Source organism: Spermophilus citellus, assembly GCF_964194105.1.
Source record: "Spermophilus citellus genome assembly, chromosome: 13".
In the NCBI taxonomy this organism is placed as follows: Eukaryota; Metazoa; Chordata; class Mammalia; order Rodentia; family Sciuridae; genus Spermophilus; species Spermophilus citellus.
In genome coordinates, this window is record NC_138193.1 from 94602755 (window position 1) to 94627224 (window position 24470).

At 38.0% G+C, this 24470-nt stretch overlaps 1 protein-coding gene across 1 annotated transcript in view; it reads right to left on the reverse strand.

The window, feature by feature from the left end:
- The window catches only part of BABAM2 (BRISC and BRCA1 A complex member 2), a 417514-nt gene that overhangs the window by 176685 nt on the left and 216359 nt on the right, over positions 1–24470 (reverse strand). The window contains exon 7 of the mRNA XM_081264501.1: positions 6514–6623. Coding sequence (XP_081120627.1) covers positions 6514–6623 — 110 coding nt within the window. The remainder of the gene's footprint in view (positions 1–6513; positions 6624–24470) is intronic.

Sequence of the window (24470 nt, forward strand, 5' to 3'; positions counted from 1 at the left end):
TCCATGTAGAAATTGGTCATTGAGAAGCCTTGAAAGGATGCAGGAGAGTCACATTGAGAGCTGTGTACCAGTCCAGTTGGCATTGACAGTTTTGTGCAAGGACATTTCATGATTAGAACTTACTTCAGGAAGAGTATCAGTTCTGTGCTGGAAAGGAATAAACTGGAAGTTAAAACTGGGAGTTGATTGGAAGCTAAACAGGAAGAGATGGGAAGTTAAAAGGCCATCAGGAAATAGGGCAATGAAGGACTGAGCCAGGTAATGCCAGTAGGAATGATGAAGAATGAAAGAGAGCATGAGAAGAGGATTTCTAATACAAAACTATTGGCCAGCTCAGAGTGGGAGGGGTGTGGTGGGTGACTTTAAGGTACAGCATCTGAGCAGAAGAGAGGAAGAGTATCATAAAAAGAAACAGGGTGCAAAGAAGAAATGTTATTAACTCATTGGGGGAATGATGAGTTTAGCTTTAGACATTTTAAACTGGGGGGACAACTGAACATGTGGACATTTGATCATGTAACTAGAAAGTAGAAAGGGGAAGTTGGGGGTCATCCACAAAAAAAGTAAGGCCATGAAAATGGCTTGGGAATACAACCAGGGGAAACAATTTAGCATAATTTAATGAATTGAAAAAAGGAAGTAAAGGCAGTAAAAGAACCAGGAAGGGTCTAAGAACACCATGTTGTGAATGGGACACACATGCTAGGAACACTATCATGAGGATCATTGAGGAGGGTAGAATGAAAAGTAATGTGAACATTTTAAAGTACTCAACAAATGCATCTTTATTATGGTTACAGAATTATATAATTAATCTCTAGAGAAGCCACATTACATTGGCAGAGCCAGGCTTCCAAAGCTTCCAAAGGTCCCTCTCCACCAAGCCAAAAGAAAATGTCTCCTCCCTCAACCTCTTACAGAATAAGTATTTTCTTCAGTACCCACATAATTCAAGAAGCACTGAGCATGCAACTGAAGTTTCTGTAGCCCCCTTTACAGAAGAAGAAATACAGCTCAAAAAGCTTAAGTCACTTGAACCAAGATGGCTGGCCATTGAGTGGAGGGACAGAGGCTTCTGATGCCAAATTTTACTGTGACATTTTTATTAATGAAAAGTTGCAACTTGCAAGTTTGTTCTTATCCCCCTTCCTATACAATAAACAAATTAAGGCCATGGGCCATATTGCACGTATGCTGACAGTCTCCAAAGCACCTAGTAAAGGGCCTCACACTCGGCCAATTCTCACTGGGCTGCTGTGTTTCAGGAATGAGCGCACGCATGCCTGCAGCGCGCAGGCCTTGCTAATGGTGAGCATTTATGGGCTGGTAAACTGAGTACTTATTCCAAGGCAGATCGTAACTTAACAACAAAAAGTTCTAAAAACAAATTCTGTACTTGTGAAAGATGCCACCTGGTCCGCCTCAGGGGCTGAAGTCGTCTTTTTATGCACTGAGTGGGAACAGCACAGGGAGTGACGATGCTGGCTTTCTTCAAACCACTCCCACCAGCTGGCTGGAGCCAAGAGGGCCCACACCTTGCAGGCAGGGGAGGACTGCATAGTCTCTGATGCCCATTTAACCTTTGGGTTCACTGTGGGAACTGCCAACAGTCTGGGAACAAGGGAAAGGTAGGGCATGTTTAGTGCCAGCTCTGATGGCGTAACCTTTAAATCCACAGCTTTTCTGCCAGGAAAAAGAAAAGGCAACTGGTTTAGAAACTATATTTTTCTTTTTCCTAATAGTCAACCAAAATCTACTTTGCATCACTGACTACTAGAGCTCCTTCTTTTCTTTCTCTCTTTCTTCCTTTTTTGTTTTGCATAACTCACAATTTATTATTTTCAGTGAACAGAACTCAGAGGCTAATTCAACTGGATAATTGTGTTTCCTTGAAAAACAAATGTATAAAGCCTGAAATATGTTTATTTCATAAATGTCCCTTGTGCATGAAGAACACAAAGTTCTTCTCAGAACCACTGACTTCGCAAGCCATACACATGTGCAGTAGGAGAATGGAAAACAACAGGTATCTCAACACATGGGCAGCAGCCATGTTCAGCAGGGCTGCCACGGGCACCAGACAGCTATTCCTAGACCCTGGATGAACAGAGACTTCAGAAGTGGGACTGCATTTCAGAGTTTCATCAAATCATAATACACTGGGGAATGTTTTACCAATGGATCCAACATATGTTCCATTTCTTCGAGATTGTCTAATGTAGGGACATTTGGTGTTCGTGTCTTTAGAAATCTTTAGGATATGACAAATTGATCCTTTTTCTTATGTGTGATGACAAGAACCAAAGTCTTTTTCTTTTCCAATTTCTGGCACTAATTAATGTGAGTATAATGTCCTTACCCGCTGCAGAGACAAGCTGGGGAAGATGTTAATAGATAGACCAGAACAGGGTTCCTCCCAGTTCAAGACCTCTGTCTCTGCCTGGACACTGTGACATGGGAACACAAGCCTTCTCCTGATAATTTTTACCAGTGTGGATTAGGTTACTGGTCCTCCTGCTGCACAGGGCTTGGGACTTCCTAGACAGAGCCATGGCAGAAGTCAAAAGAGGCACAAACTTCAGAGAAGGCAAGAGGTGGGCATCAGCTTTGGGCAGGTACACATGGGATATGTTTCCCATGATTCCTAAAAGAACTTTCCATATCTGAGTCTATAACTAATGTTTGGATGGCAGAGAGTTGACCAGATAGTATGAGACCCAGGTAACAGAACAGAGCTTAACACTATCAAAGATGGTACCAACCCCTCTTGACTCAGTTCTTAAAACCTATCCCATTGCCAAGGCCTTCCTGAAATGTCATTACTTCTGTTCTATGCTCTGGACTCTGCATTACAGTCCTTCCCCTTTATCCATGGGGAATGTGTTCTAAGACCCTCAGTAGAATGCCTGAAACTACAGACAGTACCAAATCCTAAATGTACTATGCTTTTTCCTATGCATACATACTTGTGATAAAGTTTAATAAGACACAATAAGAAATTAACAACATGACAGATCACAACTTTTATAGCTTGAGTTACAACAGACAAACTATGACAAATTTCCTTTTCCTTCTTCACAATTTCACAAATAGAAGATTTTTTTTTAATTGGAGATCTTAGTAATCTTAGCATACCAGCTTTTTAATTCTTTTTTTCTTTTTTGAGAACTTTCACCCTTTTTTCTTTTTGGCATCTCTGAATTGCTGGTGTCACTACTCTTATACTTTGGGGCCACTACTAATTAAAATAAGGGTTGCTTGAACACACCCACTGATACCATAATAGCCAATCTGGTAACCAAGATAGCTATTAAGTGATTAACAGGCAGGTAGCATATACTGCATAAAAACGCTGGAAAAAGGAATGATTCACATACAGAACTGAACAGAACTGAGCAGTATGGCACAAAATTTCATTATGCTACTGAGAGTGTTGTACAAGTTAAAACTTGTAAGTTGTTCATTTCTAGAACTTTCTAGTTAATATTTTCAGATCATAGTTGACCACAGGTAACTGAAACCCCAGAAAGTGAAACTGGAGATAAGGGGAAACTGCTACAATAACTTTAGCAAATATGTAAGCCCTTACAAAGTCGTACCCTAAGCTTACTACTTTCTATTTTACCCCTTCTCTAAAAATCTCATTTTGAAAACCTTTATTTAAGGATACTAAGAACTTTGGGTTGTTTACTTTGATATTACAAGTACAGTTATACCAATTGAAGTTGTGTCAACCAGGAAAAGTTTAAGACCTTTCCTTTTAGTTCAGCACTTTCCAATTTTTTTTGTGTGTGAGAAATACTTAGGAACCTATAAAGCTGCCAATGAGGCCATTGTTACCATGCACCACAGTTACGCAAGGCATTAAAGGATGGACAAGACTCATTCCATACTCTAGTACTAGTCTGCAGTTTAGCAAAAGATTTTAAAAATATATGTCACAAACTAAAGCAATGTGGGTAGATTATAAGATTAATATAAATTCAGTGTTACAAAGGGCTCCAGGGAAGGCTAGATTAATTGTGCTCAGGGAAAATGGTTCGTAGAGACAGCATTTGAATAAGGATTAGAAAATGTATATTTCAATAAGAAGAGCAGGTTAGAGAAGGACCTGGTACATGGAAGAAACAGCTTTAGCAGAAGGCACAAAGGCAAGAGAGTAGAAGAGAACTAGAAAACTTCAAATGAGCCCGGCTAAAAAGGACAGTCTTTTTGAGGGTAAGTAACAGGCAACTGATCTGGAAAGATATGCTGTAGCCATTTCTTAACCTAAAAAAGAGGGAGAACATATTGAAAGGTAGATTTTAAAAATAAGAAAAATGACTTTTATAATATGTCCTTTCTTACTAATTTATCTCATTGTATCTAAATATTTTTAGAGTAAGAATACTTTATTAGCGGGTTTATTGGCAAATGAGGTATAGTATCTTTAAAGAAAAATAATCTGGCTGTTGGCCAAAATGTTTTTCTGGGTTGGAAATTTCTTGCCTGTGGACTAATTAATGAATCTGTTCATTTCCCCTGCATCTTGAGATTGTTTCATTAACTTTCTTTTCTCACCACCAAAACATCCTCTTAATTTAACTCATTAATGGGCTGGGTGCTTGGTGCACACCTGTAATCCCAGCAGTTCAGGAAGCTGAGACAGGAGGATCACGAGTTCAAAGCCAGCTTCAGCAAAGGTGAAGTGCTAAACAACTCAGTGAGACCCTGTCTCTAAACGAAATACAAAATTGGCCTGGGATGTGGCTCAGTAGATGAGTGAGTGTCCCTGAGTTCAATCCTCGGTACCCCCACCCCCTAAAAAAAGAACATACTGAGAGGTTCCTGGAGAACTAGCATTTGCTCACTTATTTACCAATCTTCTCCTTTTCTGCCCCAGCTTGTCCTGCCAAATACTTGCTCACTCATTCTCCTGCTATGAACTGTATCAGTAATAATAACATCACTAATAGCTACTATTTGCTCAGTGTTTGCTAGACTGCCAGGTACTGCAGTTAATGCTTTATGAACAGTATTTAATATAATCCTCAAAACAACATTATGAAATAGGTATTATTATCCCTATTTTATGATGGAGGAAACAAGCTCAGAGATGTTGAATACTTAGCTAGCTGGTGAGTGGCAGAACCTGGGTTGAAACCAGATCTGCCTGATTCCAGACCCCTACCTCGTCCCACTTTACTGCACTGCCTCCAGCAGCCCACCCATGGCTTCTTACTAACATGGGTCAGTATTTTCAATTCAAAACCAAACAATCATTAAGCACCTGCTACTGTAAAATCCTGTTTTGATGCTGTGAGATATATAAATGAACGAGAGCGTGCCTGTAGATTATTGATCTTTATAATCTCCCACATTTTGGCATAAGCAGCCATATCATATCAGTAAGATGGGATATCCATGAGTCATAACTTAAAGCAGCTAAGGTCAAAGCGGGTGGAAATGGTTCAGTATATGAATGTTGGATGGTGACCACATCTACTCACGGACAGAAATCAGTCAACCCTGACTAAATGACTTACAGAGAACTTTAATAATACATTTCAGTCAGAGTCTAAAAAACTCTCTTTGCTGATGAAAAATCTGTCCTGTCAGAAGTTCCCAACCAAATCTGCTTATAATCCATTTTCAATGAACCTCAGCTTCCTTTGAAGTAGAATAAGCTTCTAAAGCATTTAGCCAACAATAAGCACATTGTGAAGCCTGTCCTTATAAAACTCAATACCAATGAGTAAAGTCACTGGTTAGAACACAAGTGAGATAGCAAACTACTTCTACCATGTAGTTGAACATTAGATAAAATTATATACAGCTATTTTTTTGAAAGAAATAATCAAAAATCATCTTTTTAAACTATCTACTCCATTATCCCCTCTGTATGAGAATGGAGCCCAGGACCTCATGCATGCTAGGCAAGTGCTTAGCACTGAACTACATTCCCAGCCCTTTTTTAATTTTATTTTGAGACAGTGTCTCACGAAATTGCCCAGGCTGGCCTTGAACTTGTGATCCTCCTGCCTCAGCCTCCTAAGTAGCTGGGGTTACAGAAATATACCACCATGCCCAACTTAAAACTATCTGCTTTTAATACTACCTTTACTAATTTCTGAATTAACTGCTTAATTTTTTAAAGCAACTAGTTTTGTTTTACAAATAACTCTAATGATTACATGTAAAGTCAAGTCAGATATTGTTTAGAAGTCCTCTTTAGGTTACAACTATTTGAACTCTAAGGGACACTTGGAGGAAGTCACAATTTTGGACTCTAACCTACTTTTCTCTCAAGTATCTGTAGGCACAATATTCATACAACGAATACAATAAGACTCATTAAAATACTACAGTTGCATACTCTTCAATCAAAACAACTAATGCAACAAGTCTTTAAGGAATCAAAGGTTAAAAAAGAGAAATAATTTTAAGAGCTCATAAGTGGCAAAAGAGAGTGAAACACATTGGTTAGCAAATAGAAGCAACAGGCTACATAACTTTAATGACCCTGACACTTACTGTTCAATTCGGGGTGACAAGTACAGTTTTGGATACACCTGGGTGGCTTCAGCGTCCTCAAAACTGACAGAAAGGAGGGCCACATCTTCTCCAGGATCTTCATTTACATCCTTAGATAGGAAGTGAAAAAGACAACATCATGAGCATCTGCTGTCTGAATATCATCTCACAGTCCCCTGGCCCTGAAGCTGTGGTTGTGAGTTCCCCATATTCCAACTGAGCAGCTCAGCACATCCTTTCCCACATACCTCATAACTTTTTTGGAGTGATGGCTCTCAAACTTTCTGCCCAAAGCCTGCCACTATTGGAGAGGCACAAGACCCCCACCTATTTCACTCATTCCCACATTCCAGGTAGAGGAGAGGAGCAAATCCGGCATTAACAAAGAATTGGACAAAAAACCATAATTAACAAATTGTAGTAAACATATTGCTATAAACATGCTTTACAGCCTAAAACATGAACAAAAGGTTACAATACCCAGTAATCTTATTATTTCTACCTTTACAGTATTTTGTAAGTTATTTAAATAGCAGAAATTCCCAGGAAGCATCACCCTGAAGTTTATCACCATAAAAGCAAACAGCAGGGGGGCTAGGTATACATGTACTTCAGCAAAGTGACCACAGATGATTGACAGGGGAACCACAAAACACATACATATTATATATATATATATATATATATATATATATATATATATATATATATATTTTTTTTTTTTTTTTTATGGTGCTAAAGATCAATCCAGGGCCTTGCTCATGCTAGGCAGGTGCTTTACCAATGAACTACATCTCCAGCCCAAGACACATATCTTTAAATGCCTAGTTATAAGAATCTTAAAGGACAAAACATTTTTGATCCAAATATGTTTATTACTGATCAATGTGCCAATGCACACTTGGACCACCATAAGCTAAACCGATAATGATAAAGCTAAACTTACTATAATTTTTAATTAAAGAGGGAGAATAACAGCAATTGAGTATCATAACCAATTTAAGCCAACACTGTTGTATTGATGAAGTCTCCTGAATCAGAGCTGTGCAACTTATAACTTCATGCATGGTTTTATGATTACTGCCAAGCACCAAGTGGCTGCCAGAGTTCTGAATAAGATACTGAACTGTATGTTGATTTTAATTTGTGCATACAGAGCTTTAGCAACCCTTAATAACTTGGTAGAGACCTCAATTCAAATATAAAAATTTTAAATACTTAATAGAATTGTTCACCTTCCACCCACAGGGATCAGAAAGAATTGATCTGTATTTCTGGATCAGTTTACCTGTCCTCAGGCAGGTAGGTTCAGCAGCTATACCAGGCAGGTGGTCCCAACCTGGATTTTCAGATTGGCTGCCCCTAAACATTGAGAACTTCAGACACAATGTCCTTCATCTGTCTAAAACCCCAGCCCTTCTTTCCTTGCAGCCTGGGAAGCTGGTCAGCACACTCACCTGACTCAGCTCTGACATGGTCAGTCTCCTTGCTCTGCCTCCTACTGTGCCCATAAGATACACACGTGTGACATGTATACACAGGGACAAGGACTATAAAGTCTCTCCCATCCTAAAAACTAGAACTTTTAAAAAGGCAGCATGCTGGACTTTCTCAAGTCCCCCAGATTCTCTTGTCTTTCTCCTAGAAAGAGTTGTCTTTGCTCCCTGACCCCCTCAGACCTGAGCCCACTACATCATGGGAAGAGCCCAATGACTCTACCATTTTGAGATTTCCAAGGGTACCCACTAAACACTGCAGAGTTCCTCTGTCCTTTCTTACTTGATATTCCACACAGTATTTGGCATGGATGATCACTTGCCTCTAGAGACTCTTTTTAAAATTTTTTTTTTCCTTCTGAAAAATGATATTCTGGTCTTTTCCTACTTCTTTGGCTGCCTTTCCTTCAGTTTCCATTCTTTATTTTTGTAAACTTCTTAAATTTTTTCAGTTACGAAAATTAGGCTGGTTTTAACAAATCAAGCCATATATAAGTTTATAAAGAAAAAGTTCTTCCACACTCACCTCACCCACCAATTTTCAAGGTAAGCAGTATTAACCATGTGTAGGTCAGTTGTCTGTGCTCATAAAAATGTACATGTAAACAGCTCTTTAACCTTCTGTTTTGTTTTCCCTAATGGAGTTATATTGTACACATTGTTCTACCAACTGCTTTCTAAATAGCCACATGACATTCTGTGGCATGGATTTCAGACTTTCAGGGTGTCTGCAATTCTTAGCCACTTAAGAGCGTTACAATAAATACTCCTGTGTGTGTATTTGTATGTATGTATCCTTCTATTTCTTAATCAACAACTAAAACTGAGCTCTTTGGATTAAAGATTATATGAACATTTTATATTTCAGTAGAATCTAAAACAATCATTTTCTGAAAAATTTGCAGGAATTCACATTTGGCACCATAAATTTCAGTATCAGTACGAGAGAGTTTAATCTCCTTCATCTTGAAAACTAGATAACACTGGCCATTATTATTTAGATTTAGTATTGGAAATCTGAGACCTGGAAAATGGTATCACAATTTAGATTCAAGAATGAGGCTGAACAACTTTTCACATGTTTCTTGGACATTGAAATTTCTTCTATAAATTTCCTCATCAAGTTCCTTACCTATTTTTCATATACGTGTTCTTTTATTGTTATTTAGTAGGCTTATTAGCCCTTTGCAAACACAGCTATTACAAATACTCTTTCTCAGTCTAGCTTTTGACTTTTTACTTTGGGGGCTCTCTGTCATTACAAAAAATTAGATTTTGGGGACTCAGGTTGTGGCTCAGTGGTACAGCGCTTGCCTAGCACATGTGAGGCACTGGGTTCGATCCTCAGCACCACATTAAAAAAAATAAATAAAATTGTGTCCATCTACAACTTTAAAAAAACTATTAAAAAATTATTAGATTCTTACAGAGTTGAATGTGGTCAATAACCCCGAGGTTATATAACTATTTCTCTAGTTTTTCATCTACCATTATTTTAATTTTATATGTAGATATGTAATACCTTCTTACATAAGAAGCACCACTTTGGGTTTTTATTTGGTTTTGGCATTTCCCCCCCCCAAAACTGAGGGAGAAAATGAAGAAGTTTCCTTATGGAAGGTCGAGGCTGAAGACTATGGTGACAAATTAGCAACCCCTGTAAAAACACACTACAAAAATCCAGGGGCCACTAAAATCCACCCTCCCCTCCTCTCCCCCTGACCCCCCCCCCCGCCTTTTTTTTGGTACCAGGGATTGAAGCCAGCGGATGAGCCACATCCCCAGCATATCCCCAGCATCAGCACCACACCCCCGCCCTTTTTCTTTTTTTTCTCCTCCTCCTCCTCCTCCTCCTCCTTCTTCTTCTTCTTCTTCTTTTTTTTTTTTTTTTTTGGTTTAATTTTGAGACAGGGTCTCACTAAATCACAAAAGCTGGCTTCAAACTTGTAATCCTCTTGCCTCAGCCACCCCAGGATCTGGGGTTACCAGTGTGTGCCACTGCACCCAGCCTGAAATCTTTTTTAACTGGTAGCTTTATTCCATATACCTATGGATAATTTATAATTATTTCCTTTTCCTACATTGTAACTCCCTATCTATCTCACTATTATTTTAGGAAAGAACAGAAATGCTTTAATAATCCACAGAAAAGGAGTGACCCTGGCTTACATCATCAACATTTACCATCTGACATCCTGTAAAAAGTACATGAAACATTGGTCTGAATATAAAACTATTTAGTTTCCAGGAGTTCATTTCATGAATTTCTGTAATATGTTTTATTCTTCTTGGTGTAGTACAGGAGTTTTCCCTGAATTGATATTTGATTCCTAATGGATACCTAAGTTTGATTTTGAGTGCTTAAATAAGCCTAAAGAGTTCCCAAAATACAAATACACACAGTGCTGTTTCCAGTTTCTGCAGCTCTAACAGGCTTGAACATGTGTTCCCTCCCATTTGGGAAATTAGAAAAGAAGTCCTTGTACCATGGTTCTTAGAAGCTAACATTACAGATGATTATTGTAACCACTAATGGCAGCATTTGAAAAACAGAGGATGGTTTTAACGTAGTAAGGGACATTTTTAAGTGTACAAGTATACATTTTCAGGGCTTTCTATCTGTGCCATCTGAAACTGCCACAGGCTAAAATGCAGGGAAAGATGCCGAATCTGCTAAAGCTAAAGAATACTGCCTTCCACCTTTATAAAAGCCTGTGGAGGCACTCATATATTTATATATGGGGAGGCAATAATAGCCACGATATTCAGCTGCTGAGATGTAACAGTGGCTTTGACTTGACTACAACAGAAATGGGTTCCTGTGGTTTCTTGTGAATATTCACGATAGATGAGCCCCTTGGAGTCTGGGAGCTTTTCCTGATCATTTTTGCATCCCTAGTGTCTGGAACACAGTACATCAAATTGGCTGGAAAAAATGCAAGAATGATGGAAAGAATGAGTAAATGAATGAAAATTAACCACTGAGCTTGCTTTTGTAATGGGAGAAATAATTTGGGTTTTAAGGTTCAAACTGGTGGAATTAAATAGAAAATGCTTTCAATTAGGAAGATTTGGCAATTTATCTTTGTAGTTCCTTAAGTCTATGACTACTTAAGATTTTACTAAAGAACATTCAAATGTGAATCGTGGTACCAGCTGAGGACACACCTATTCAAAAGAGACAATATTTCTTGGATCATAATGATTCCTTTATATAACTATTCTCCAGAGAGGCTCCTTGCAGATATCAAAAGAGTATAGGAAAATGACATTTTGCCTTGGAAATGAAATTAAATACAAGTCTAATCTATCATTATGCTACACTCCTTTGATATGCTAATTATTCCAAATAAAGATAGCAGCCATTAAATAAGTTCTTATAAGTTGAGAATATTAGTGTCAATGTAGGCACAAACTACCAATTAACTAATTGCTGATAAACATTAAGTGAACTAAAATGTTGCAAGGTCACATAAGACTACAAAAAAGCCACTGTATTTCTCAATTCAAAAGGACTTACAACAAATATATAACCATTACTAGTAAAACCAGTCTGTGGGCATAAATGACTATAAAAATGACTATAAAGAAGCTGCTATATATGATATCAAACTCTGGTTAGCACTACTTAAGTTACATTTTAAGTGGTATTAAGAGATGTGGGATTAACCATGATCCTAGGGTAACCAAAAGCCAGGTGTAGGTAAGTACCTCTTTATACAAAAGCTGTGAGTTTTTGACAAGCTATATGCAAACTAAAACTTTCTAAAGCTGAAGCATATTTTGAGTGAGTTCTGTACTTCAGAGTTTCCAGTATTAGATAATATAGATTTGTCACCATCAGGTTACATAAATTTAGATTTTTCACATCAATTTTTTCAAGTGAGAAAATAAGACTTTCTTACGGTGCTACCATTCACTCAAGCATTTAACAAGTATAGTATATAATATGCTACAAATGTTCTAGATAAAAATTAAAATAGAGAAAGGAGATGAGGAGGGAGGATGGAATGAAAGTTTGAGAAGGGCAGTAATAGAGGGCCTTATAGAGAATCAGCAGCAGCTCTTTCATTTCTTGAGACAGAGCTTTAAGATTTAAAAAAAAAAAAATCCTCTTAACTCACTGTGTGTATCAAAACAGCAGCCCCAATCAAAATTTAAATTGATATTCTACTGGCATTAAGACATGATAATGAATATGGTAAGAATGGAAGTAAATCTAAACGGAAGAAATATTCAAGAATAAGGAAATCAATGTAAATAAAAACTTCGCCTCCCTGCAAGGGGGTCTCTGCCCCACAATGACACTGGTCCTTGTAGAAATCAAGTCATTTCCTTTTCATAAAAGTGCTAGGAAATGTACAAGTGCCAGAGAAAGCAATATAGTCAGAAAGCAAAACAAACCCCAAAGTGAGGGAGTCAGGTTGGGCCAAACAGATGAGGAGAGCAATGCTGTGGCTGGCTCTTTCCAGGCAGCAGGGTCCTATGGCCCTGGACTAGGGGTTCTGGAGGCTCAGTCGTAGCCTATCTCCACAACATACTGAGTTCATGGTTAAAAAACTATTTTTGTATTTTGATATCCTTTATGAAGGTAGCATTTATGAGAGTCACTTTTGGTTTGGTTTCTCCAAATGGAAATAGGAGTATTCTCTTTGCCTAATTGGGCCACTTTGCTTATGCTTTACTGGGTCTTTGCATTTTCCATTCCCCTTGTCAAAAGCTCTTTCTCTCTTTTTCTTAATCACAGTGGTTTTAGTTTCTTTAATTGATTGCAAATTCACTAGCTCCATTAAGATTCTTTTTAATTACAATCTAATCCATGGTAGTTTCCACCATATTGCTTCATGAATTCCTCATATTGTCTGAGCACTGTAGGTTTAAATTCTAAATACCCTGAATTTCTTAAGGACAGGGTAGAAACCTATATCCTCTTTCCTATCCAAGAGCTAACATTTACTCAGTGTTTATTCAGCAGTCACTTTGCTTAGTGCTTTAGATACATTTACATAATCTTCATAAAAACCTTATATTATTATTCTCACTAGCAGATGAAGAAACAGATTAAATGGAGAAGATAAGTACTAAACTCAAGTATGTTGACTCAGAACCTGGACTCAAACACAATACCATATCTCATTCCACCAGCACACTGTTGGGCACAGGGAAAAGACTCAGTATCAATGGTCAAAAAATAAAGTATAAGAAATTCATAAATCTACGTGCAGGAATGGTATCAGAGAGTTACTACACATTTACTTTTTCTCCACTTAATGTCTACATCCTATATGCTCCAAAAGAGTATGAACAACATTTCTTATTCCTTGTTATCCAGAATTGACTACCCTGAATGCAACAGGCACTGACAGGGCACTGAAAACAAAAAAGCATATGCTTTATGTATTTTAATGCTTATTGCTAAACATTATAAGAAACTGAAGTTCATAAAGGCATAAATATATAAAGAATAAAGGCTAGAGGTCATCTGCCAAATAAAATGTTTTCATCTGATCTTTACACAGACTCCAGGAAGGAGAATAGCTTCTCCAAGGACATCCATGAGGACCGTGGAGTTCTAAGGCCATAATATCAACCTTCTTTCAATAATGTATGGTTAAGCACATTCTATGATTAACTAACTCTACTCAGTGAAAATAAGGAGCGCTGATTGTCAGGTCAGGAAGGGATAACTGCAATGTTCTTGAAATAGCCAGCTCTTCCAGGGTAAGCTCAGGACACCATAGAACTGTTGCCACCTGCCCATGTCTTCCAAAAGTGACATTCTGAGTGCATTACTACTAGATGTCACGATGCAGTTTGGAGTTAGGTTTTCTAAAATTTTTATCTTGTTTATTTTCATAAGCAAAGATCATTTTGTGGCTTTCATTTATTCAGGAATCTGCTTGTGAAGCTGTACTTTCCCTTAATATGTTAGTTGTAGCTGCTGTTTATAAAGCTAAATTGAAACACATGTTGTACAAATAAACTTTGAGGGGAAAATCCTGGCTCTTTTAAAATAATGATGATCACGATTCTGTCGGTCAAATACTGTCCCATCAGTTATTACACTTAACAGACACAGCCCCTAGATCTCTTTGAATGATCAAGGTGCTACTCTGCAAGTGTGCACAGTGGAGCCTTTTTCTCTAGGAGGCCAGAGAGGCTAGGTGGGGAAAGCCCTGTGGCACAGCCAGGGTCCTCACTCCTGCCAACTTCTCTACACACCAAAGCTTTTAGAGAAAGAATAGAGAGCTCGGGGTTCCCCCAATTGCTCTAACAACTGTGCTCTTAATGAATGTAGAAAGAGTCTTTGGAATTTAAAGCATCAATTCTTTTAATTGTTTTATAAATCATACTGAACTACATTTGGGAATATCTCTGAATTGTGATTTTATGCAGACCTACTGAAATGAACCTTGTGCCAGACTTTTATCCAAGAATCCAACAAAACAAGTGAAAACAATTAGTGAGCTTTTATTTGACCACATGTGGAATAGTGATGGACACTATTTCCCACATCCTTAGTACATCTCCATAACTTAGAGAAAAGGTCAAGTCTATTTTTATTCTTTCCTATGTTTTGTTGGTGCATTACAATTTTGCATAATGGTAGGATTTTTTGTTATGTATTTGTACAGGAACACGATATAATTTGGCCAATATTTGACCCTTTCCCTCCCTCCCCTGGTCCCTTTCCTCTACTCTACAGACCTCCCCTCAATTTTTGTGAGATGAATTTAGGTCAAGTTCTTTCCTAAATTTTTTACATAACGCTCTGTAAAGGATAGAAAAAGTTTTAAGGTGGTAGTTGATCGAGTGGACATCCGTAATTCTGTCCACCTGGCCCAGTCCTCTGGACAACCCTGATCCTTATAGCTCCTGAAAGTGCTGTCCGTTTCTAACCCCTGGGAACAGCTGATGAGTTTAGGGCAAGGCTAGTCCTTTCTTCAAGATTTTTGATTGAGGGTGGGCCAGCTCCTCTGCAGAGGCAGGGGGAAAAAAAAATCAGCAGCCATATTTCCCACACATGGAAGAGGCTGGGCTGCAGTGGAAGAATAAAGCCAACTCAGCTGAGAAAAGCAGAGAACAGAGAGGCCAGAGTCCTGGCAACATCCACATCCTTGGTTCCTGTGGGTCTCTGTCCAGCTGTGTCCCTGCTCTTGCTGTGGTTTGGCTATTTAATCGGTTCCTGGCTTCAGAAAGCTAATAAATTGCCCTATATGCCTAAGGGGTTTGAAGTGGTTTTCCTTCAGTTATAACCAACATTTTTCTCTTGTAAATTATTAAACTGAGGTAATAGATGATACCATGGCAAATCAAAATCTATAGAATTGAGTGATTAAAAAAAAGGCTTTTATCCCAGGGTCATCTGAATACTTATTACACACTATGGAATGCTGGGCTTCAATCAAAACCTAGAAAAGACCCTCAGGACAAAGATGAGAGAGCACCAGAGGAAAACTTTGCTAAAACCATCTCCCGCAGCGCCAGCCTGTGGCTGCCACGAGGCTGTCTCTGGACTCACTGCCTCTCACCTTGGTAAGTATTGAAGCAGCACCATGACCCATCCGGGGCCTCCAGACATCTCACATTCCCTGCTTCTCTTCACCCAAAGAACCAAAAGGTGTAAGATGTGACCATGCTAAAGGCAGATGGTCCACAGTGGCATGCCATTTGAATACATGAAATGTTTCACAAATGTGTCCTGCAACTTAAGAGCTGCCCAAATATGGTGAACTTTCAGCTATAGATTTTTTTTTTCCCTAAGAGATTGCGTGCTTTTGTTTTTTCCATATGATATGCCAAATGTGGGCATTATGGGAAGCAATAGGCTTGCACAGCTTTTTCAAATGTATGTGCAAGTGCCAAGCACAGAAGCAGGCATGAAGATGATGTTCATTAAATGTTAGTTTCGCTTTTCTTACTCCTTCCAGATTGCTTTCCATTACCCGGCCATTCTTGCTACCATTAAAGCTATATTCAGTCTTATCCTCCCCAGGTTTTGGTTTTTTTTGTTTTGTTTTGTTTTGGGGTTTTTTGTTTTTTTTTTTTTTTTTTTTGAGTTCTGGGGTTTGAAGATCCTTCCCAAATGATTCTGTATGTGAGAAAAGACGGGCTCTAGAAGCTAATAATACCTTCGCACCCAGCAGGTCACTTGGCTCAGACTGTCTGGTGCACATGACAACTAAGCAACTGGTTATTTCTATGTTATTTCAGCCACCTGGCACTGCATCCTCATTAACTGGAGACCAGCATAAGTCACAGGTGTTAAACAGAGAATGGAGTCTACTAGAAACTCCCTCTTTGAAGTGACTGGTGATCTCTGGATGAACATATTGCTATTATTTGTGGAACCTAAAGGGCACCCTGGAGCTCTGAAACAATGAGAGGAAAGGTCCTGTGTAAAAAATAAGCTCTGAGAAGCAGTGTAAATATTGGGCCTTTCTCCCAGCCTCAAAAGCCCTCCCCTGTCTATACCTGGCTGACATTCAAGCTCCTCCAAGCTATCTTGTTTTTCTACTGCCCCTAGCATGGGTCCAGTGATGTGCTGTCCTTCTATTAGGTCTCTACTCCACCATTCCATCCTGAATGCCTTCTCCCAGTCTGGCATCTCCCAACCCCAAATCTTCAAATTGGATCTATTCTATTTATTTTAATTGTGTTAATTACTATTTTTTTTTAAATTGTTCTTTTTAGATATGCAAGACAGCAGAGTGTATCTGGACATGTTATACATATATGGAGTATAACTTTCCACTCCTATGGTTGTACATGATGTGGTATTACACTGGTCATGTATTCATATGTGAACACAGAAAAATCATGTCCAATATATTCTACTGTCTTATTCGAATCCCCCCATCCTTCCTGTCATTCCCCTTTGTCTAATCCAAAAAATTTCTCTTCTTCAAAGTCCAATTCAAATGTTACATCCTCTCTTGAGACTTCCTTGACCCTATCATCTGATCTAATGGTTTCTCCTTTGAAATACTCCAGATCTTTGCACCCTTCATACAGTAACATTTCATTGTTTCTTTTGTGTCTTAAGGTTATTTACATAAGCACTCATCATTTAATCTGATTGGGTTCCTTAAGAGTAGTGACTGCTTCATTAATTTCTATATTCCTAGTGCCTACTATGGTGCCTAACACAGAAAGAAGCAAGTGATAAATATTTGATGAATAAATGTATGAATGAGTGCACAGACTGGATTCAAAAATGAATTTCACAAATGGGCATCCCCATCAGAAGCAGCAGAGATCTATGTAAAGTATTAACTTGATTTTCCAATATAATCAGTTGGTATGAGTTTGGGGAGAATAAGTAATTTTCTACTAGGTTCAGATTATCCCCTAGGATAAGAAGAAACTTCAGACTTAAATCCTAACCAAATGGTCAAACTGTATAGTACAGAAAGGCAAAAGCAATATTTTTGCCATTTATAATCTGATTTTTGAATCAAAGTTAATAAACTTCGATGCCACATGCTATATATGTCACTAAGTCGATATTCATTTGTGATTTACCAATCATGTGTGCAAGACACTGATAAGAATAAAAAAGGTCAAAAATTTTTTTTGCAAGAATCAGTTTTCCCCTATAGCAGCAGATATAAACACATGAAAATGAGAGAAGGTTTTCTTGTCTTCAGTAAGAGATCCTGCAGGATTAATGGTCAGGAGCCCCATGAGGAGAGGCTAAAGAACTCATCCACTACTTCTAGGTGTTGGGAATGAATTAATCAGACTGACACACTTTCTGTCTGGCATTAGGTTTTTACAAGAAAGGCAATTAAAAAAGCAGAAGAGTAATGGGTACCCCCAAGAAGAATGACAGAGAACTTCTAAAAGAGGTAAGAAGTAAGGAAGGATTCTGGCTTTCTTAGGCTGCAGGATGATAAGTTAAAAGTTGTGGATGTTTTCCAATGAAGATCATCCTACCTCTTTCATATTTCAGACTATCTAATTCAAAACACCTAGAGACAGAGTACCAGGAACAGCCCCGAAATGAGGGAGTGGCATAACATCTATGAATGAATGACGCTACCCTGAGCTTTGGTGCTCAGACTATCAGCACTGCTGTACTTTGGGGATATTTTTACAAATTTCTGGATAATATGTGCTTACATTAACATTTGAGAAGCATTGGCTTAAAGGACTGGCAGCTAAAGAAACGAAAATAGATCCAAACATAAAGAGAGAACTGAGAAGTAATGGACTGCGATGTGTAATAAAAGAATACAGATGAATGGTATGCTTCACTGGGTTAGGAGAGTGGAAGGTATCTTAGACAAAGTTTAGGACTTAAAAGCAAGTATACAGGAAATAAAGACCAAATGACAAATCAAATTTCATGAAATTAAAAAAAAATCTACATCAAAAGACAATGTCAGTTGGGTGTGGTAGTATAGTTCAAGAGGCTGAGGCAGGAGGATGGCAAGTTCAAAGCCAGCCTCAGCAACGGTGAGGCACTGAGCAACTCAGTGAGACCCTGTCTGTAAACAAAATACAAAATAGGGCTGGGGATGTGGCTCAGTTGTTGAGTGCCCAAGTTCAATCTCAAGTACCGCCCCCTCCAAAAAAAAAAAAAAAGACAAAATCAATAGAATAGAAAGACAAATCAAAATATTTGTAAGTCACGTGCCTATAAGGAATTAATATCTGGAATATATGGAGAACTCCTAAAACTCAACAACAACAAAAAAATACTACCTAATTTAAAAATAGGTAGAGAACTTGAATAGATATTTCTCCAAAGATTTACAAATAACCAATAGACACATGATGAGACACTCTACTTTAATCAAAACTATAATGGGACACCATTAGGAGAGCCACCAAAACAAAACAAAATGAAAAACAGAAAGTTGCAAGTGTTGGCAAGGATGTAGAGAAATTGAAACCCTTGTACACTATGAATGGGAGTATAAAATGGTACAGGTGCTATGGAAAAAGTACAATGGTTCCTAAAAAATTAAAAATAGAATTACCATATGTTCTAGCAATACCATTTCAGGGCATATACCCCAAATAATTGAAAACATGGTCTCAAAAAGACATGTGCACACCCATGTTCATACCAACATTACTACAATATCTAAAATATGAAAGAAGGCCAAGTATTTATTGACAGATAAGTAGATTAGCAAATTATGGCACAGAGACATATAATTGATCCTTATAAAACATGAATGAACTTTGAGGACATTATTCAGTGAAATAAGACAGTCAAAAAAAAAAAAAAACAAATACTTGGGCTGAGGCTATAGCTCAGTGATAGAACACTTCCCTAGCATGTGTGAGGCACTGGGTTCAATCCTGAGCACTACATATAAATAAATAAAATAAAGGAATAAAAAATACAACATTATTTTTTAAAAAACAAATACTGTATAATTCCACTTATATGCAATATTAGAACAGTCAAAATCATAATGACAGAAAGTAGAATGATGGTAACCAGGGACTGGTGGTGGGGAAAGGAGAATAGGGAGTTGTTTAATGGTTCTGGGGTTTCAGTTCACAAAATGAAAAGAATTATAAAAATGGATGGTGGTGATGGTTCCAAAACATTATGAATGTGCTTTGTACTGCCAAATTGTACACTTGAAAATGGCTCAGATGAAAGACTTTTAATGTTATATGCAATGTACAACTTAAAAATTGAAGAAAGATTTTATAGCATATTTGAAAAACCCAAAACAGAGGAAGAATCACAGTGGAAATTGAAATATACAAGAAGGTATTTTTCCAACATTCTTCTAACCAGTCACATCCACATGGTCTGCATGAGTCAGAGAAAGGGGCCCAGGTAAAAAGAAGGGGCATTGGTGAGACCAACCCCTTGGGATCAATGATATCAGTGAATCTGTGCCACTGGTCCTGACAGGATAAGGAATAAATAAAATAGAAAATGTTAAAGGTAATAAGGGCCTTCAAAATCAGGGTCCACAATCTATATCCTGCATTCTGAGAACTTAGGGAGCACACATACTCTCTAAGAGTATGTGCCTTAAGAGCAACCCAGGGGAAACTAAATGGGTGGGCTTTGGGGTCTCTGGCCCCACTTTGGCTGCAGTGGCCACAGTTCTGTCCAACAGAACAGGTATTGGCAGAAAGATTCTGCTTGTAAAAAAGTTTCCAGCCTATTAAGAAAGAAAGGTTTAGGGGCCAGGGATATAGCTCAGTTGGTATAATGCTTGCCTCACATGCACAAGGCCCTGGGTTCAATCCCCAGCACCACCAAAAAATAAAATAAAATAAAAAGAAAGTTTTGTAACCATTGATTCCAACACACTGACTTTGAGAGACATTGAGATAAGAGAAATGATTTCTCCCATGTGCAGAACTAATTAGTCATAGGGCAGGAACCCAAACCCAGGCACAGTGCTGTTTTCTACTACATCATTCTCCTAGATCCAAATTTGCTTTGAAAGCTCTTTGCTACTTACTAAATGAGGTCTCTGTGAATCAAAAAGGAAATGCAAGATCCTATAGAGGAATAATAGATGAAAAGTGTCTCTACAGTGAATTATGAAGAATTAAAATATTCATGAGGGAAAACATACTATATTAATAGCTCCATAAATGAAAAACTATAAATATTGGACTTAGCATAACTCTTGAGTAGGTGGATTTGTAAGAACTTTACTAATTATAGAAGTGCTGATGCCAGATTTAGAAGAATTATAAATTGAGTTAGGCTTTATCATTGGCCTGAGTTAGTGAAGAATATTTCTTTAATTTCTAAACTAATAGCAGGTTTAAGATAGATCAATTGACGAACATGTGCAGTTTTGTGCTTATGAGCAGAAATTGTGACATTTCACGATGCATAAATGATGATGAAAGTAACGAAGGCTCCTAGCAAGTGGTAATTCTCCAGAGAAGCGATTAACAGCTTAACATTTCTAATTCACTTGGAACTTGGATTCAACTTACTGAAAAAAGTTTATACTAAATAGGTATCAAAGAATGTAATTAAGATAGCAGAATAGGTTGGGCCCTAAGCTGCGTTTTTGGGGTCTATTACTTAATTAAATGTTGATAAAGACACAAGAAAACCTGTGAACAATCCAAAGCAGGTTTTACAAACTGTGTTAAAAAACAAAACTATGTTAACAATAACAACAACAACAAAAAAGACCTTTCTAATGCCTCAATACAACAATTCTGGGCTTTTTCTCCAGATAAACTATGGCTAGACCCAATGTATGTTGCAGATCATTAATCTTCTGGTTTTAGTCACTTCCTTTCTCCTATCACACTGAGGATGCCCTTGGGGCTGGCCCCAGAATTCATTAATACAGAATTCACTTATTCATTCATTAAACAAACATGTGCCCCCTATGTTTTGGGCACTGCCTAGATGAACTGAGAATATATTCCCTGAAAACCTTAACAGTTGAGTGGGAAAAGTATGCTAGTAAATTAACCATTGGGTTAAATCTATTACAATAAAGGTGCATTCCAAGAGAATGGTTCCCCTATAGCAGGACAAAGCAGGTACACTAAAGAGAGGGCAAAACAGGGTGTCATGTAAGGCTTGGAGGTAATGTTGTTAGTTGGAAGGAAGCCAAGTGATGCCAGGGAATAAAAAGTGGAAATGAGCCAGGTGCAGAGGTACACGCCTATAATCTGCAGCAGCTAGGCTGAGGCAGGAGTATCATGAATTCAAAACTAGCCTCAGCAACTAAGCAAGGCACTTAAGAACTCAGTGAGACCCTTTCATTTATAAAAAGAGGGGGCTCTGGTTGTGGTTCAAAGGCTGGGATTGTGGCTCAGTGATGGAGCACTTGCCTAGCACGTATGAGGCACTGGGTTCGATCCTTAGCACCACATAAAAATAAATAAATAAAACAAAGGTATTGTGTCCATCTACAACTAAAAATTTTTTTAAAACCGGAGGGCGGGAGCTGAAGATGTATCTCAGTGGTTGAACACCCCTGGGTTCAATCATTGGTACCAAAAAAAAAAATTTTAAAAAGTGAAAACTGGTAGAAGGCACAGAACACAACCACAGTGCTATACAGGAAGGCGAAACTCTGGATATTAGTGATAAAAGCTGAGTCTGAACAAGTTCAAGGGCCAGACTATGAACAACCTTGATATGTTTTAGTTGAGGAGCTCATTTTAAGAGTCATGTGGAAAGAGATTACAGGTGGGCAGTGACATCACCAGATCATTTACAATATCCTAAGAGCTTTGGAAAGCTGGATTGAAGGAGGGCAAGGCTAACTGTGGGGTGAGGAGGGAGATCTACAGTGGTCCACCCAGAAAAGCAACTTGGTGCAACATGTCAGAACCCAGGCAGAGGGAGGAGGGCAGCAGCAACAATGGGAGACTGGCCACACACAGAGGGATGGACATACATGTAACCTATACCTTATGTTATAATAGTATATTGAGACTAAGGGAATCAGATTCAATGCTTTCAGAGGAAGAAATTACAAATATACATAGAAGGAAAAACAGAACCCAGTGAGTTCAATTGCAATTGGAGGCATCTACATGAAAATGGTTTCTCAATACATATATAGAGAGAAGCAATGCTTAGCATCAAAAAAAGATAGCAACTAACAGTAACCCATGAAATAAGAAAATTATGAATCCATATTGCTATAAATTAGTACAGCTAATTTGGTGAAAATGGGCCACTTATGTAATCTCAAAAGACCTTACCACAAAACATGTACCAATGGAAAAGGGAGAAAAGTGACTTTGTGGTAGAAAGCCTAGTAGACACCATGTTACTCAACTTACTGTCACTGTGATAAAATACCTGAAATAACCAACTTATAAGGAAGAAGGCTTACTTTGGCTCATAGTTTCATAGCAATAGTCCATGGCCTCTTAGCCCTGTTGCTTTAGGCCTGAGGCAACATAATATATCAGAGCAGGCGTGTGTGGTGGTGGAGGCCTGTTCCCCTCATGGTGGCAGGGAAGCAAAAAGAGAAACTGGAAGGAGCTGGAGTTCCAAAGATCCCTCGCCCCAGTGATCTAACTTCCTTCCCTTAGGCCCCACCTCCTAAAGGTTCCACTACTTTCCCATAGTGTCATGGGCTGGGGACCAAGCCTGTAATACAATGGGCCTTTGGGGGACATTAAATATCTGAACTATGATAGATACCACCTTAAACAAGTGCTGAACACAAACACACCATCAGTAACAAGGCAAATGGCTGTGGTGTGCTGTTTGAGAGGAGGCGTGAAGAAAACACAGCCTCACTTCACAGATATTTCTTTGCCCATGTATGCACGGAATCCAGTCAGGAGAAAACACCAGGCAACCCAAACTGAGAGACAGTTTAGAAAGTAACAGGCTCATCTTCAAAAATGGTGCAAATGTCAAGGAAAAACTGAGGATCTATTATATTTAAGAGACCTACAACTAAAGGCAACATGTGATTCTAGACAGAATGCTTCTGTGACCAAGAAATTACTGGAACACTTGGTAAAATCTGAATGGGTCTTAGAATTGGAATATATAAAATAACAATAATTTTATATACATTTAAATATACATTTTATATGAAATATACAGAATATAAAGTTAATAGATAAAATTCATCATATATAAAGTATATTATGTACACATTATATATTTTATATGTAAAATATATTTTTATGACAATTACTTAGTCATTTATGCAATTATTTCTTATTAGTCCTTACTAATGAGAAAAACATACCAAAGCATTTTGAAGTGGTAGCCATTATGTCAACAACTTACTTTTAAATAGTTTGTTAAAAAGAGAGCTTTTACTGTTTTTATATTTCTACTGTAAATTTGAGATTGTTTCAAAAAAATTTTTAAAAGAATTTAAAGAGGAGGCTGGGGTTATGGCTCAGCAGTAGAGTGCTCGCCTGGCATGTGCATAGACCATGGGTATGATCCTCAGCACCACATAAAAAATAAATTAAAAAGTTATTGTGTACAACTACAAAAATCAATCAATCAATCAATAAATATTAAAAAAAAAATTTAAAGAGGACCAAAAGGAAAGAGAAGCTGGAATATAAAACAGAAACACATTACTCATGCTTTAAAGCTTCACAGAACACATACTTAATTGCATAATATGTATAATTCTCAGATCATTACATGGGTTTAGTAATTTCCCCAAATATTGCTATTTTCCCCAAATACAGAATCCCATCAGGTTTAGTTGAAGCAATCTAGAGGGTATGGCCAGCCTCCCCGCATTCTGCAAACGGGATCTGATGTCCAAAGTCAACACACCTAGCATTCTGCAAACGGGATCTGATGTCCAAAGTCAACACACCTAGGTTAGCAGTGTTTCTCACAGACATTGCTTCACAGGTTTATTTCTGGCTGGGTGCTATACGTCACACATTAAATTACATCCCAACAACCTGTTAAGATGGACACTGTTATCATCTCTATTGTGCAAACTTAAAAATTCCCCCGAAGATATTAAGCAAAATGTCCAGTCTTCATCC